This window comes from Bremia lactucae, linkage group LG4 (genome assembly GCF_004359215.1).
Source record: "Bremia lactucae strain SF5 linkage group LG4, whole genome shotgun sequence".
In the NCBI taxonomy this organism is placed as follows: domain Eukaryota; phylum Oomycota; class Peronosporomycetes; order Peronosporales; family Peronosporaceae; genus Bremia; species Bremia lactucae.
This window is the reverse complement of record NC_090613.1, coordinates 4,332,626-4,346,354: the sequence shown is the minus strand read 5'-3', so window position 1 is coordinate 4,346,354 and position 13,729 is coordinate 4,332,626. Positions and strand designations below refer to the sequence as shown.

The following is a 13,729-nucleotide window of genomic DNA, read 5'->3' as shown; positions in this document are numbered from 1 at the left end:
TTGTTAATCTATCTTTGTAAATGTTGTCTTAACTATAAACTAATACTAAACATGTAAATGAATTCTTATCTATCTTATCTCGTAACTCTCTTTGATTACTTCTACAGCTGATTAGTCTGCGGAATAAATAGACATAATGGTCTATACCTATTTATGGATAAGAATTCAGGAAATTACTATTTAAAGTAATTTCCTCCAAATATTATCTACCTTTTGGATAATATTAATTAACAATCTTTTATTGTTAATTTCATGTAACGATACACCCCGTTACACTGGGTCTAATTACTATAATTTAGTAATTGACCATCCCTTAAGTGCACCAAGTGTATTTAACGGAGACTGTGTAAGATTAGGGCAACTTTAGCCCGTTAGAGGAATAAATAATTATAATTAATTATTTGTACTTCCTCACTAATTTCTTTTCATAGAAATATATGATTTATTGTTTCTCTTATAGGAAATAATATCTATGAAACTGAACTCCCATTACACCGATGATGTTCAGCGCGGACGCTTATATCTTGTTTAAGACTAAATTTTCTATCGAAGCATCAATAGACATACTACTTCAACGAAGCTTTAGCTAAGTTGTCTAGCGAGCTAATCTTTCTATCGAACTACTTCGCAAGAAATAATTTTATATCGATGCTCCTAAGAACTTCTCAGAAATTACCATATTTGGTTATGCAGGCTCACGAAAGTTAAGCTCGATTTATAATTCGTACCCCTTTGTATTTCGAAAATGAGTCGAGCCACTGTGACGCGCGTTGCGGCGCTCCAGCTTCGGCGTCAAATTCCGCGCACATTGACCACTCAACATGCACTTCTTCTAAATCAACATCCAGCCGCGCAGCTGCGCTCATTCAGTGTGTTTTCCAATATCAAGAAATCGGTGTCGAGCAAGCTAGAAGAGCGCAACCAGCTCAAGCAAGGTAGAATCTCCTGTCAAGTAGCAGAAAATACGAATAACTCAGTGATCTGACGAACTTGTTTAAGGGGAGGCGTACAAGCAGCAAATGATTGAGCTTTCGCAGAAGGAAAAGTTCGACCTCAATGGGTTTTACGACCATTTAAAAGTAAGTATCTATAGTGGCTAGGAGTTGCAAGTGATCAAAAACTCAATGGTGTCGCTGTGACTGTGACGCTAGAAAAACGCCGAAGCGACTGGCGCGACTGGCTGGCGCTCCATGATTCCCGGTGTGTCGTCAATGGTGAGGCAGTCTGCATCGGTTGACCTTTATGCAGTACTACTAATGCCTTTGCTGTATCAGACTGCTGTGCAACAGATGAAAGCTTTTATGGCCATTTTGGAATCAATGGAGGCATGTACAATGAGTGATGGTAGTGCTCGTTTGCTAACGTGTGAATATACTTACAGCCTCAGTACTTGGAAAACCCTCGGCTTATTAATGGCAAAGTTAAGCGAAAAATCTCCGAAACGGCTGGCCACGTACGACTTGCATTAATTGAGTATCAAAAGCGCGTTCTCACTCGTGTACTGTAGTCGCCTGAAGAGATCAACAACATGTTGCGCAATTATGAGCAGCTATCTGCTCTTCATATGTGGCTAGTCAAGCGTGTACAGCGTGGCCTTAGCATCCCCGAGACGCTCGATGAAACCACGGAATTAGTGCGTCAGGACCCTACGGGCTTCCCAACCAAAAAATTCAGGTATGTACCCATCCTCTTTATTTTAGTATGAAGACTTATATAAAGTCACGACAGGATGAAACAACGTCGTTATTAGGTGGGGTTTGGGGCTTTTTAATAAAAAAACCGTCATTTCAATTAATCATATACTTTTAAACGCCGAACCTATTCTTTAAAAAAATCAATATACACGTGCCATGGAGAGTTCTCATTGTGTCGGGGATCCCCGCAAACCTGTAAAGCTCGACGATTTCCGCAATGTCCTGATTCGGTACGATTTAGTCACGATTGATTGATAATCACCATCTTTTCTAGCGACTGTATCACTTTGATTTAGTCAAGAGGAGACGATTATCTTTGCATTAATCGAGCGCGCTCAATTTCCACGCAACTTGGAGGTATACGTGAACATGAAGGAAAGGTGCGCACAAAAGAGTCGCGTGCTGTCAATTGAAGGGTCTTGTATCTATAACCAATGAGATTGTTTCTTGTCGAGACAGTACGAGTGCAGCTTTTGGGGGTTTAAGAGGCAAATACACGACATTCGACGGCAGTTTGCTCGACTTTATGTTGCTAGAGACGGAAAAGTTGCACGCATTGGCGCGGCGCTACACGTCGCCGGATGAAAATGCTTTTTTTCCGCATTTATTACCGGAGCCAATTTTGCCTATTGTCGAGTACCCACGTGTCTTACGTCCGAATCGAATTAACGTGAACAGTCAAATCATGATCGTGTATCAAGAGAAGATTTTACCAGGATTAACCGCACCTACCAGTAATGATTCCGTCGTACGTTTGCATGATGATATACTTTTCAAGAGGTTAAAGGTTACTAACGGTGTCTAGAAACTCGATAATGACAGTTTGGATCGACGGCAACGGCCGATATCGCCGTGTTGCAAGCATTAAGCAAACGCATTCATTTCGGCAAATTCATTGCGGAAGCCAAATTCCAAGCCGAGATGGAACGCTATTCAAAGCTCATTCTTGCAAATAACGTGCTTGGAATCATGGAAGCGTTGACGAACATCGCGGTTGAGAATGTTCGTATCCTTTTTTTTTTCATTTTGAAAGAAAATGGTTTGAAGTGTATTAAAGTGATGGCTTCTTTCTTTGTGTAGAAAGTTCTAGAGCGCGTAAAGTTAAAAGCTTCGACGTATGGCCAAGACCCCGATGCTCCCGCGACGTCGAATGGAAAGTACCGGAAAGTGGACCCCCAGCTAATTTCCGATCTTTACCGCGACTTTGTCATGCCTTTAACAAAAGAGGTTCAGGTGCAATACTTGCTCCAGCGCGTAACCCATCCGTCAATTGCTGTTGCTGGAGTCAAAGGTTCCTCTTCGTGGCTGGCAGCACTCGCTCACTTTGGCGGCAAAAGTCTCGATGAGAACCAATTGTTTTCGACTGAATCCATTAGCACAGTGTTTTACGATGTCAATGCGAATCGTGCAGCGTACGGCGTTCTTCCAATTGAGAATTCGCATTCAGGAATGATTAAAGAGACCCAAGCGCAATTAATGCGTAGCTCGTTAAAGGTTTCAGCCGAGATTTTGCTGATTCGTTCGATCATTTTTGCAGCCAAAGACATGCAACTAGGAACGCAACAAAATGTGACGAAAATCTTTTGCCCTACTGATTCCGATGCTCGCTTACTTGCACAAGCTGAGCAGTATTGGCCACATGCTGAGATCGTCTCGGTTGCGCATGTTTCAGACGCAGCAAGTCGGGCTTTTTCTGAAGCGTCGACGGTTGCCGTGACAACAATCGGCGCTGCAGAGTCTCACGGCTTAAAGCGAATTGATATGAGTCACGCGCTTGCGTCCGAAGTCGCATGTGTCGAGAGTGAGTCGTTTATTCGCTTTGTGGTTGTATCAAAGGGATATCCTGCTGCCACGGGGGTGGACAAATCATGTTTGAGTATGGAAATTAAGCATGAAGTGGGCTCGCTTCTGAAAGCGCTTGACGTCTGGAAGAAACATGGCATCAATCTATCGAGTCTCGAGTCGATTTATAGTCAAGAGCAAAGTGGTTATGACTTTTTTGTCCAGATTGACGGGCATATTGACGACGAGAACGTTCGACTAGCAGTAAAGGAGCTTCAATCAGTCTGTGTCGTCAAACACCTTGGCTCATACCCAGTTGCTAAGCGCCTAATTCGAAGCTAAGCTCGATGTATAGATAAAGCCACGGCTTAAACACGTCTTTTCATTTGCCATCGACTGCATTCAAGTTTGCATTGATATCATCATGTATTCAAGCAGTGCGTTAACACTTCCTATTTCCTATTCATTTTACCACTGCGCTTTGTTCTTCTTGTCCAGATCGACGTACTCGGCATCAATGACAGTCTTTTGTCGACCACGTATTGATGTATCACGCAGTAAATCAATCTGCTTGCCACTTTGACGATTAAAATCTAAGTGAACAATCAAAACATCAGCATGAATGCCGTTTTTAAACAACGTATGGTCGTGGCCCGTACATGTGAGTTTGGTTAAATTCAGCTCTCCTCCTTGATTCACAAGAGCTTTGAGACTCACGTGCGCTGAATTGTAGCTTCCATACACTGGGAACGTTGCTTCGATCGTTCCTTCGCCATTCACAGCTACGCAAGTACGAGTCAGTCGCAGCGTCTTTATTACATCAAGTCGTCACGTACTCGATTCAATCCACTGCTCTGGTGTACCCACGCTCACGTCGTCGCCCATTTCATCACAAACGCGCTTGTTTGCACGCAATAACTCCTCAGTCTGTCGTTTGACTTCACGGGCTCTCTTAATCGAATGCTGCATTGCTTTGCCCACGAATGAAAAGACTGTCTTTACGAATCCACGAACCATAAACGGCATGCTTTGTAAAAAAGCGTTTAAATCATCTTGGACTGGCGCTTTGGAGGTGCGTGGACGACTGCGATTCAATAGATTGTTGAGCGTATCAATGTTGGAGTTTAAATTGCGAAATACATCGTTAGAACGGGAACGATACGGGCCACGGAGCCGCTGGTAGAGTGTATACACGCCGTATCCGGCAGCTCCCGCGAGAATGAGTCCAAAAGCCACTGCAGAAATTAATTAGCCCCAAATTAGCAGGAATCTCAAGTGTCGATAAAAAGTAGCGCAAACTCACGTACGCGACGTTGAGGCTACGAGGGCACCTGTCCCCAGTAGAACGAGTCCGCCAGTCTTTAGTGCTGCTTTCCAATCACTTTTACGCTGCCATGAGTTCCTTCCACGTGAATAAAATTGTTTCTGCGGGATTGACAGTATCAGTACGACGTTTTTAGTGTCCAGTGCTCGAGCATGAGGCGAGGATAAAGGCGTTTTCGAAGGCATTGCAAATCGAGAGCGTAAGAGGCCATTCGATGCACGAAAAGTGCATATTGAAGATGAAACGATGCTTAATGGTCCGTGTGGTACTATATGCCCGCGCCCATGCTTGGCAACCAGTGGAGACACAGGGCGAAGCAGTAGCTTGCACGAGCTCATGTGCGGGACAAGGAACTTAAAAAGAATTGAGCTTTTCTAGATTAGGAAATCGATTTTGTACAATGATCTTTTTCAAAAAGCTTTTTATTATATTCATGGTACAATTCTGGCCGACGGTGATGTTCCCGAGTCCTCCTACGGACACGCTCGCAGCGCCCGAGGCGGATGTGCAGCGAATTGTATGGGCAGTAGCTGGCGTGTTCGTAGCCGCATCGGTCGTCTCATCCGCGCTCTTAATTCGCGGTCACCTGAATCATTTTACGCAACCAATCGTTCAAAGCAAGGTGCCCCATGAAAAAATGAAAAAAAAATAGATTGTACCAATTTCTGACAATTATTGTAGATTGTCGGAATATTATGGATGATTCCAATCTACGCTACGGATTCGTGGTTAAGTCTGCGCTTTAAGGACGCTGCACTCTATCTCGATCTCATGCGGGATTCGTACGAAGGCTACGTAATTTATCTCTTTCTCGCACTCATGATTGCCTACTTGGGTCAAGGAAGCAATGAACGTGTTATTGCCGCAATGACGAGCTTACCTCCTCTCCATCATCCGTGGCCGTTTAATAATTATTTTCAACCCATTCACCTCGGCGCCACGTTTCTTCGAGACTGCAAAAAAGCGACAATGCAATTTGTTGTCGTGAAACCCTTAATGGCGTTCGTAGCGATTGTGTTACGACTCTATGGCATGTACGAACAGGGCAACTTTAGTGTCGAGCAGGGCTATTTGTACACGAGTTTAGTCGTGAACGCGTCAATAACGTACGCGTTTTATTACTTGGTGCTATTTTACATGGCCTTAAAAACGCAATTGGCGCCGTATAACCCCGTACCCAAGTTTTTGTGCATTAAAGCGGTTCTCTTCCTTTCATTTTGGCAAAGTGTCGTCCTCGCGTTTCTTTCTCGGTTTGAAATCATTCACGAATTAGGATCCTGGAGTGTTGAAAACGTGACCACGGGCATTCAAAACCTCTTGATTTGCTTTGAAATGTTCTTTGTCGCACTTGCCCACCATCGAGCATTCCCGTATACGCCCTACATGCATGGAAATCTAGCGCTACGAACGGGAATCTTAGCCGATCACTTGGCTCTAGAAGATGCCATGCGCGACTTTAACGAAGTGATGCCAGTGGTGCTACCCACGCCTTTTAAACCTGGAGCAGCGACGGTCAAAACCAAGAAAAAGCTTCATGTCGCGTCGTCAAACGCGTTTGCGACGTCCGAAACAATGAAGTTATTAAGTCAAGAAGAAGCTGTATCCGATACTGAAAGCAAGGCAGCAACAAATTCACATATTAAACCAGCATCACGGGGTTGGCAATTGTAGATGATTAACTATTTACACGAGCGATAGAATGACATTCAAACGGCTTTCGTGCTCTAACTACGACTTTGATGCTGCATTTTTATATCTTCGACTCGTCACTCTTTTCGAATCCGAAAGTCACAAAGATTGTCCTGACCGACTAATTCCAGACCTTTTTCATTCGCGAGATGAAGGACGCAAATGAAGTAAAACGACACCGTCACATTCGATGGCACCTACATAAATACGCAGAGGTTATATATCTAGAAACAAGAGCGCGACAGCGCTTTTCGTACCTTATTCGCGACGTTTTCCACCACGTTTTCAAAGCTTGTTTCGAATATTTCATCGCCTCCAGTCTCGTGCAAACAATCAAATGGCCGTTTGCCACTGTCGTTCGTACTTGGTTCATTGCCAGCATCGTTAGTTCCACTTGGAATAACCTTTTTCTCTAAATGATCCCAGATACTGCTTTTAAGCTTCTTGACATCCACGCGCTTGGCAAAGCGCTCATAATGGACCCCAATTTTCTCGACAACTCGATTTGCTTGAACAAGATTCTCGACGGAGTACAACGCTTCAGTACCATGATCATCCGCTTCCACGGGACTTTCATCGTCTTCATCGTAATCCGGTTCAAACCCACCAGTGTCTTCATTGTAAGCAAAAGGCTCCTTTCGATCTTGATAATCCCCATTATCGCTATAACTGTCTTTAAATTTAACCTCGTTCATCAAAGGATTGTCTCGATAAGAACTCTCCATGCCTCCACGTTTTCGAAAAAATCGCATCTTTTCTTTCAAAAAGTGTCGAAAAAATAATCCGAGCTCTATGTGTGTGTCTACAGGCAAAACAAGATCCAAAGCATTTTCAACCTGTTTCTTTATAACACCTTTTGTGACTTCTAAACTCAATGCAGACTTTGGAGCTTGGAGCCTAGAAAAATCGGGCTTTTCACCAAAGAAATCCACTGTCGCAACAGTTTTCTTCTCCACACTCACAGCACTTGCTTTTCGAACACGATCCGTCACAGTTTCATACATCTCCGCTTTCATAGCAATTTCATCTTCCTCAATACCAACTAATCCGTCCTTTTCCACTTCATCCTTGATCAGTTTCTTCATATGTACCTTACGCACAGCTGGGAACTTCCAATGTCCCGGACCCGCCCAATTCCGTAGCAATTTCACGTCAAAGTACGAATAGTCATTCCGAAGCTCGTGATTCAGTTCCTCTTCAAGCGTTGTCGATCGAAACAGCGCCGATTCAATCATTTGCGAAAACAAATTCGTTTCGTAATCCTTTGGCATGTTTTCGTTCGCTTTAGCCCGGAAAAAATCAGCAGCACTGGCTAAAAGCGAAGAGTCTTTATCCAATCGTTGCGGATGCGTTGCAGTACCATCGAGTAAAGTGTCGTGAAACGCACTGTCGTCGTCACTACTAGCGAGATCAATGACATTTGTCGTTTTTTCTACCTCGACAACATCTTCATGTGCTTCATTTACGACGTCATCAATTGTCGGGACAGATTCTACTACGCTAGCCTCCTCGACACCCAACGTGGCTGTCTCTTCACCAAAATCCATTGAAACATCGTGCTCATCATCGTCTTGATCCATGCCAAGTCCATCGACTTCTTCTTCACACGCTGTTTCAAGAATGCCAGCAAGATTTCGAATCACAACATCTTGTTGCTCGATTGTTTGTCTACGTCCTTTCACCGGTGTCTGACGCAAAAAGTCGTTCTTAATTCCGAGTTTATGACGATTTTCATCGCCATAGAGCGCGTCTAGCTGCGCATACATTTGATGCAAAGGCGGACACACTTGCAGAGTTTCCACATTCTCACTCATGCATGATAGTCCACTAAAAAGTGATAAAGAAATACGTTTCTGTCCATCCTTTACTTCCCCACCTTTCTTCTCTTGATCCTCTTTTGCCTCTGTCACGACACTTTTCACCACGTCAACTGTCAACTCACCACTATTCGTTATACTAGAAATCCCTTCAACTATATCGTCTTCATTCAATTCCATCAATATCTTTTGACCAGCTTCTTCGTTCAAAACCTCTTGCTCCTTCGCCCCTTCCACGTCTCCTGCACGTTTCTTCTTCGTCACGACATTCTTTTGTATCGATTTACGCGTCACGACACTCACGTCGCTGGAATTGAGTAAAATCTTGCAACCATCGTAGACACTTAAGTTTGCTAGTAGCATTCCTTTTGCTCCTCCTTCGTCAAATGATTGTGACATTTTATGAAAAAGGGGATCGGCTTGGCACTCGGTATCGTAGACTTTTAAATTAATATTGTTGAGGTTTTTTTCAATTGTGCGTGCAAGCGCTTTTCGCGTCTTGCGTACAGTATGGGACGGATGTTCGGACAATTCGTCGTGACCGTGTTTTTGTTCGGTCCGTGAGAGATTCTCGAGAATTTTGTACGATGAATTCCACGTATCATCGACACGATAGGAATAAATCTTGACGCTTGCGTCTAGGGTACAGCTCGCTCGTTGAAAATTGTACGTATCATCGTCTGCGTCGCCTCCGTCCGCGACGACGCGTTTTGACGACTGAAGAATGTCTTCCATGTGGTCAATCAAGTGCAAAGACCACGAATTCTTGACATTGATTTTCTGGCCAAAACAACACGCAATTAGTCTATTGTTGTCATGTACTCGGTTCTTGTGGTTAAATAAAAAAAATGAACGACGGCGTGCGTACATTTTCAGACGACATTTTAATAATCGTTGAGTACATGTCACTAATATACTGCTTACTACGTGCAGGTGCCACGCTTATCTTGCCAGTACCCCCAACTACAGTAGTCTTCTTTTCACTAGGTGTAATTGAGCGACGACGCTGCTGATAGGCCAGTGAGCGGCGTCGACGGCGCCGACGGGAGATCTCGTCCTCGTCATTCGGGGCGGCCAAACGTTTGCGCTTGCTAGTATTGCGACTAAAGGAATCTCGCAAAGAGCGTGTTGTGTCCTCGTGCTCGTTTTCGTCCTCCGTGATCGCATATGGCTCCTCAGCACTCTCACCTTCGCTCTTTATCTCGCCGCCTGTCGCGTCCATGACTGCGTACAATAGTGTTCCGGCTACAGTACCATTTTCATCGCAGGGGTAGGGGTCGCGAATGAATTTTGTGTTGACTTATGTGGCAATGCATCCAAATTTGCCTTATACAATTTGTACACGTCCAACATTGCAAAAGACTTGATGAGAGGCAATTCTGGTACTTTAAGAACAGACATAGGGTATGAGCACTACAAAGGTGCGACATTCACGTTTTCCGTACTTCAAGGCTAGAGACTTGTGAGAATCTTGAATAAGTTAGCATTTGCAAGCAATTCAAAGACGCAGCGACACCATTGCGTCCAAACTAAAAATGCTTCTTGACGGGATAATACACTAGCATAACAAGGCAAAGATGTCAATGCACAACTTCCTCATTGTATAGTCGCGGTACGACCACTTTATTCGAAATGGTAACCCTATGCTTCCAGCCTACGTTCAAATGCTTATAAGGAGCAAACCTTCTCAGCGCATTTTTAGCAAAAAAAACTCTCACCGCAAGTCGTTACTGACCATTCGAGTCAATCCCGACGCCTCACGGACACGTTTCAGTCAAGCAGCCGTCAATTTAAACAAAATCACACTCTTACAGTATACTTTCCAAGAAACGTTATTTTCTTAAAAACAATTATAAATAAAACGGAAAGCCCGACTTATACGGTTCTTTCGCGATATAGAAGGAAAAGAAAACACTCACACTTCCTGGGCCTATGTGTCATAAAGAACCACGATGCTGTACGTAAACACAGCAGACAATGTTTTCCACTACCTTTGCCAGCTGGTACAATGTATAAAAATAGGAAACTCTCCACCTCGAACCTTGTCTTAAAGCGTGGAAAGAGGCAGACGACCGTATTTGGTAGCTATCTCCCAATCTCTCTCTGTTTTCCAAGTGCTATCTATTGCTGGCTCCGTTCACGAGATGGATCCCAAAAGACCCCAAGACGTTCGAGGAAACAGGTCTGACCTGACCCTATACGAGTCGACAGCCTTCCATCGTGTCTCTCGTCACTCTTTCGTGTCTGAAAACGTTCTCTTTCCGTGCCACCTTTCACAACATCTCACACTGCGATCACAAGACTGAGCCACAAGCTCTAAACAGTTCCTATGAAGCGCTCGTTCCAACACGTGTACGCACTAACCGACACTACCAACGACAATGCGTGTACGACTCAAGACTTTGTCACCACGACGGCTGTTGGAAATACTGCTTTAAACACCAACCCACTGACACGACCTCGAAAGTATCGAGTCCTTTGCCGCACAACGCTTTCAAAGACCTTGACCACTGCATCATCTCCTGTCGTTTTAACCCCGTATTCTCCGTCATGTCGTGGCAACTTGGAGGAAGCGATACACGAGGAAGCGTTGCTGTATCTCGTGCTCTCGTATCTAAACGTTTGCGAGCACCAAGTGATTCAACACACGAGTCGATCGTGGCGACGTCGCGTGCGTACAATGGACTTAAATCGACTCGACTTGTCCGTTTCGATACTTCCTATTTGTGCTCGCTCTCTTGGTCGCGTGTGTCGAGGTGTTTTTATGAATTACAGTCGCGTCTGTCGACTCGATCTCACGGGACAACGATCGATTGTTGACCGTGATTTACTCGTCTTAACGTCGTACTTTTGGGCTCATATTCAAGAGATTATCGTCGATGATTGTGTCGAAATCTCTGACTTTGGGCTCTTAGCTCTATTAAATGCACAGTCGTGTCAATTACGCGCAGTGTCCGTACGTCGTTGCAAGCGCATTGCAGGAGAATTGTTTGCGTCACACGCACAGCAACTCACTGGTATTCATCCATTGCTTACACGTCTGCATCTGGACGACACGAGTGTCACGTGTGCGTTTCTTGATCGAATTGAAACGCAATTCCCAACGCTCGAGTGTCTAAGTGCGCTCCACACGCCAGCACATCGAGCGTTTTTTCAACAAGACTCGATTTTGAATTCCTTACTGGTTTCAATGCAGCACTTTGTGACGCAGGAAGGCATGGATTCGACGTTGTCAGTGCTATTAAATGACTTGAAACAATGGTGTAGTCGTCGACGTGGGAAAGCGTTGCGACCGTTTGAACGAACGTTAATCGCGAGTGGAATGCGCATGCTACTAGACGTTCCATTGCTCTTTACAGGAAGTTATGAGTTTATTGATACCAGTACGGGTGAGCAGCTCTTAGAAGACGTGGTATTCCTTTCGCCAATGCTGTTCGCGTGTGCAAGTGGAAACACACGTCTTGTGGGTGTGTTACTTACAGCAGGATGCCACGGCAGTGCGCTTGACTTGGAAAACACTGATTTAGAGGGACACACGGCTTTGAGTGTCGCGGTTGCAAATGGGCTTGTCGAGGCGACCCGATTGCTCTTGATAGCAGGGAGCAATGTAAATTCTCGCTCTTTGAGCTTAGCGTCTCCCCTCTATCGTGCTAGTGAACACGGTTGGGACGTGTTGGTTGATATGTTACTTGACGCAAAGGCTGATTGCAATTGTGCGACGAGTGATGGCACCATTGCGCTGTGTGGTGCGGCCAAGAATGGCCACCGATCGACGGTTTTACGCCTTCTTGCTGCAGAGAAACACGTCAAGAACGACAATACGGCCCGAAGGGAGACTTTTTGGCCGCATGTGGTACAAGCGCTCTTTCTCGCGTGTGAAGGCGGCCACTTGTTTGTCGTCTCGGACTTGCTCCTTCTTACGGAGCTCGACGCGAATGTTTTAATGAATAAAAACGTATCCCCACTCTATCTGGCGTGTCAAATGGGGTACGTTTCGATTGTTTCATTGTTACTCGATCGCGGAGCGGATCCGACTTTTCATCGGCCGCAAGGAGGGGTGACGTGTCTCTATATTGCGGCCCAGGAAGGGCATGACCAGATTGTTCGAATGTTAATTCGTGCGGGAGCTCCTGTAAGTACCAAGATGGAAGATAAATCTACGGCACTGCATATTGCTGCACGCATGGGGCGGAAAGGGGTGACGCGTGTGTTGCTCCGTGCTGGAGCTTTTTTGAATGACCAGACGCGGTCGGGACTGACGGCTCTGTACATTGCAAGCGAAGAAGGGCATCTCGAGCTCGTGAGGTATTTATTGGAGATTGGGGCGGCACGCGATATTCAAGCTGCTAGCGGTGCGACGGCTTTATTTGCAGCCGTATTTCGTGGTCATCGTCTTGTTGTCGAGGCTTTGCTCATGAATGGAGCGAGTGCGACAATATCAAAGCATCATGGGGCCAGTCCGCTAGATGCCGCGATTCTTCTGGGGCATGACAAGATTGCACGGCTTTTGCTACGTTTTGGTGCACGGGCGAAAGAACATGCGATGCAGTTTGCAGAGCGCCGCCGGGAAGCCGCGGTTTGGCAGTCTCGGCCGCGATTGAGCTATTGTACTCAGCACACTATGCCTAAAGTTGCCGCTAGTGAAACGACTGGTCTGCCTACAAGCAGTGTGACATCCGTGGCAACAAGAGCCTTGGGGCTAACGTGACGATTTGGGATAGGAAGGTATATAAAGTTATTGTTGGGGACATTTTGAGGATTTTAGGTCGGATCCGCGGACCTATAAATTAAAGCTGCTTTGTATGGGAAAATACTATGTGAGAAGATACACACTCCGTAAAATGTTGCTATATATAAATAATTGATTGGACAATATGGCATTTTGACCCTGATAAAAATGCCGGTTAAAGAGTCTGCTAGCGTACGTGAAGTGACGTGAGGCACCACTCGCACTGAGGCAGTACAAGTCAGCAGTGCCCCATTACAGTAGGTCCAATTACATTACTTAAGTGATTGACGATCCCCTTAAGTAAACTCTGTGTACTTGGATTGCGCGCTTGTAGAGTCGAGTTACTAGCCAGCACATAGAGCTTGCTTAGGAACGTACATCTTGTTCGCCTTCTCTACTAAAAGAATGTCTGGATCAAGAGCCTGCTGCGAAGTGAAGAGGAGTTGCCCACCGCTACAACCAGATTTGAATGGAGCCGTTCGTCGAGTACAAGGATAACTTTGTAAGACAGACCAGCCAAGCCTACAATCTATTACATGAGGCACCCATCAACGTTTCGAGAAAGAAGACCTGCCATTAATTCGTCGAATCTGCCCCATAGCCTTTTTCAAGTTAAAACCTAGTTGTAGCAGGGGCTTGCTATTCTCCATGGCAAAATATCATATTTGCTTCTGCAAATTTTGGGTCTCCGGGG

The 13,729-nt window shown here is 45.1% G+C and overlaps 6 protein-coding genes across 6 annotated transcripts; 4 read left to right on the top strand and 2 right to left on the bottom strand.

Moving 5' to 3' along the window:
• Positions 1-738: 738 nt before the first annotated feature.
• On the top strand, positions 739-1,809 carry CCR75_004129 (uncharacterized protein; the record flags this gene model as incomplete). The annotated part of the gene is made up of 6 exons (XM_067962219.1): positions 739-935; positions 1,000-1,079; positions 1,152-1,280; positions 1,382-1,453; positions 1,508-1,674; positions 1,701-1,809. The coding sequence occupies exons 1-6, from the start codon at positions 746-748 to the stop codon at positions 1,807-1,809; spliced, it is 747 nt and encodes a 248-aa protein (XP_067816290.1). The 5' UTR covers positions 739-745.
• Positions 1,810-1,850: 41 nt separating this feature from the next.
• Positions 1,851-3,818, top strand: CCR75_004130 (uncharacterized protein; the record flags this gene model as incomplete). Its single annotated transcript, XM_067962220.1, has 5 exons — positions 1,851-1,924; positions 1,991-2,074; positions 2,154-2,442; positions 2,517-2,696; positions 2,775-3,818. 5 exons carry the CDS (start codon positions 1,851-1,853, stop codon positions 3,816-3,818), a joined length of 1,671 nt encoding a protein of 556 aa, XP_067816969.1.
• A 126-nt stretch (positions 3,819-3,944) lies between these two features.
• CCR75_004131 (uncharacterized protein) lies at positions 3,945-5,138 on the bottom strand (the record flags this gene model as incomplete). The annotated part of the gene is made up of 3 exons (XM_067962221.1): positions 3,945-4,258; positions 4,313-4,711; positions 4,784-5,138. The coding sequence occupies 3 exons, from the start codon at positions 5,136-5,138 to the stop codon at positions 3,945-3,947; spliced, it is 1,068 nt and encodes a 355-aa protein (XP_067816968.1).
• A 66-nt stretch (positions 5,139-5,204) lies between these two features.
• CCR75_004132 (uncharacterized protein) lies at positions 5,205-9,528 on the bottom strand (the record flags this gene model as incomplete). Its single annotated transcript, XM_067962222.1, has 3 exons — positions 5,205-6,686; positions 6,747-9,086; positions 9,175-9,528. 3 exons carry the CDS (start codon positions 9,526-9,528, stop codon positions 6,567-6,569), a joined length of 2,814 nt encoding a protein of 937 aa, XP_067817004.1. The 3' UTR covers positions 5,205-6,566.
• Positions 5,234-6,471, top strand: CCR75_004133 (uncharacterized protein; the record flags this gene model as incomplete). Its single annotated transcript, XM_067962223.1, has 2 exons — positions 5,234-5,422; positions 5,482-6,471. 2 exons carry the CDS (start codon positions 5,234-5,236, stop codon positions 6,469-6,471), a joined length of 1,179 nt encoding a protein of 392 aa, XP_067817003.1.
• A 1,107-nt stretch (positions 9,529-10,635) lies between the features above and the next one.
• Positions 10,636-13,014, top strand: CCR75_004134 (uncharacterized protein; the record flags this gene model as incomplete). Its single annotated transcript, XM_067962224.1, has 1 exon — positions 10,636-13,014. One exon carries the CDS (start codon positions 10,636-10,638, stop codon positions 13,012-13,014), a length of 2,379 nt encoding a protein of 792 aa, XP_067816622.1.
• Between the last annotated feature and the right edge of the window lie 715 nt (positions 13,015-13,729).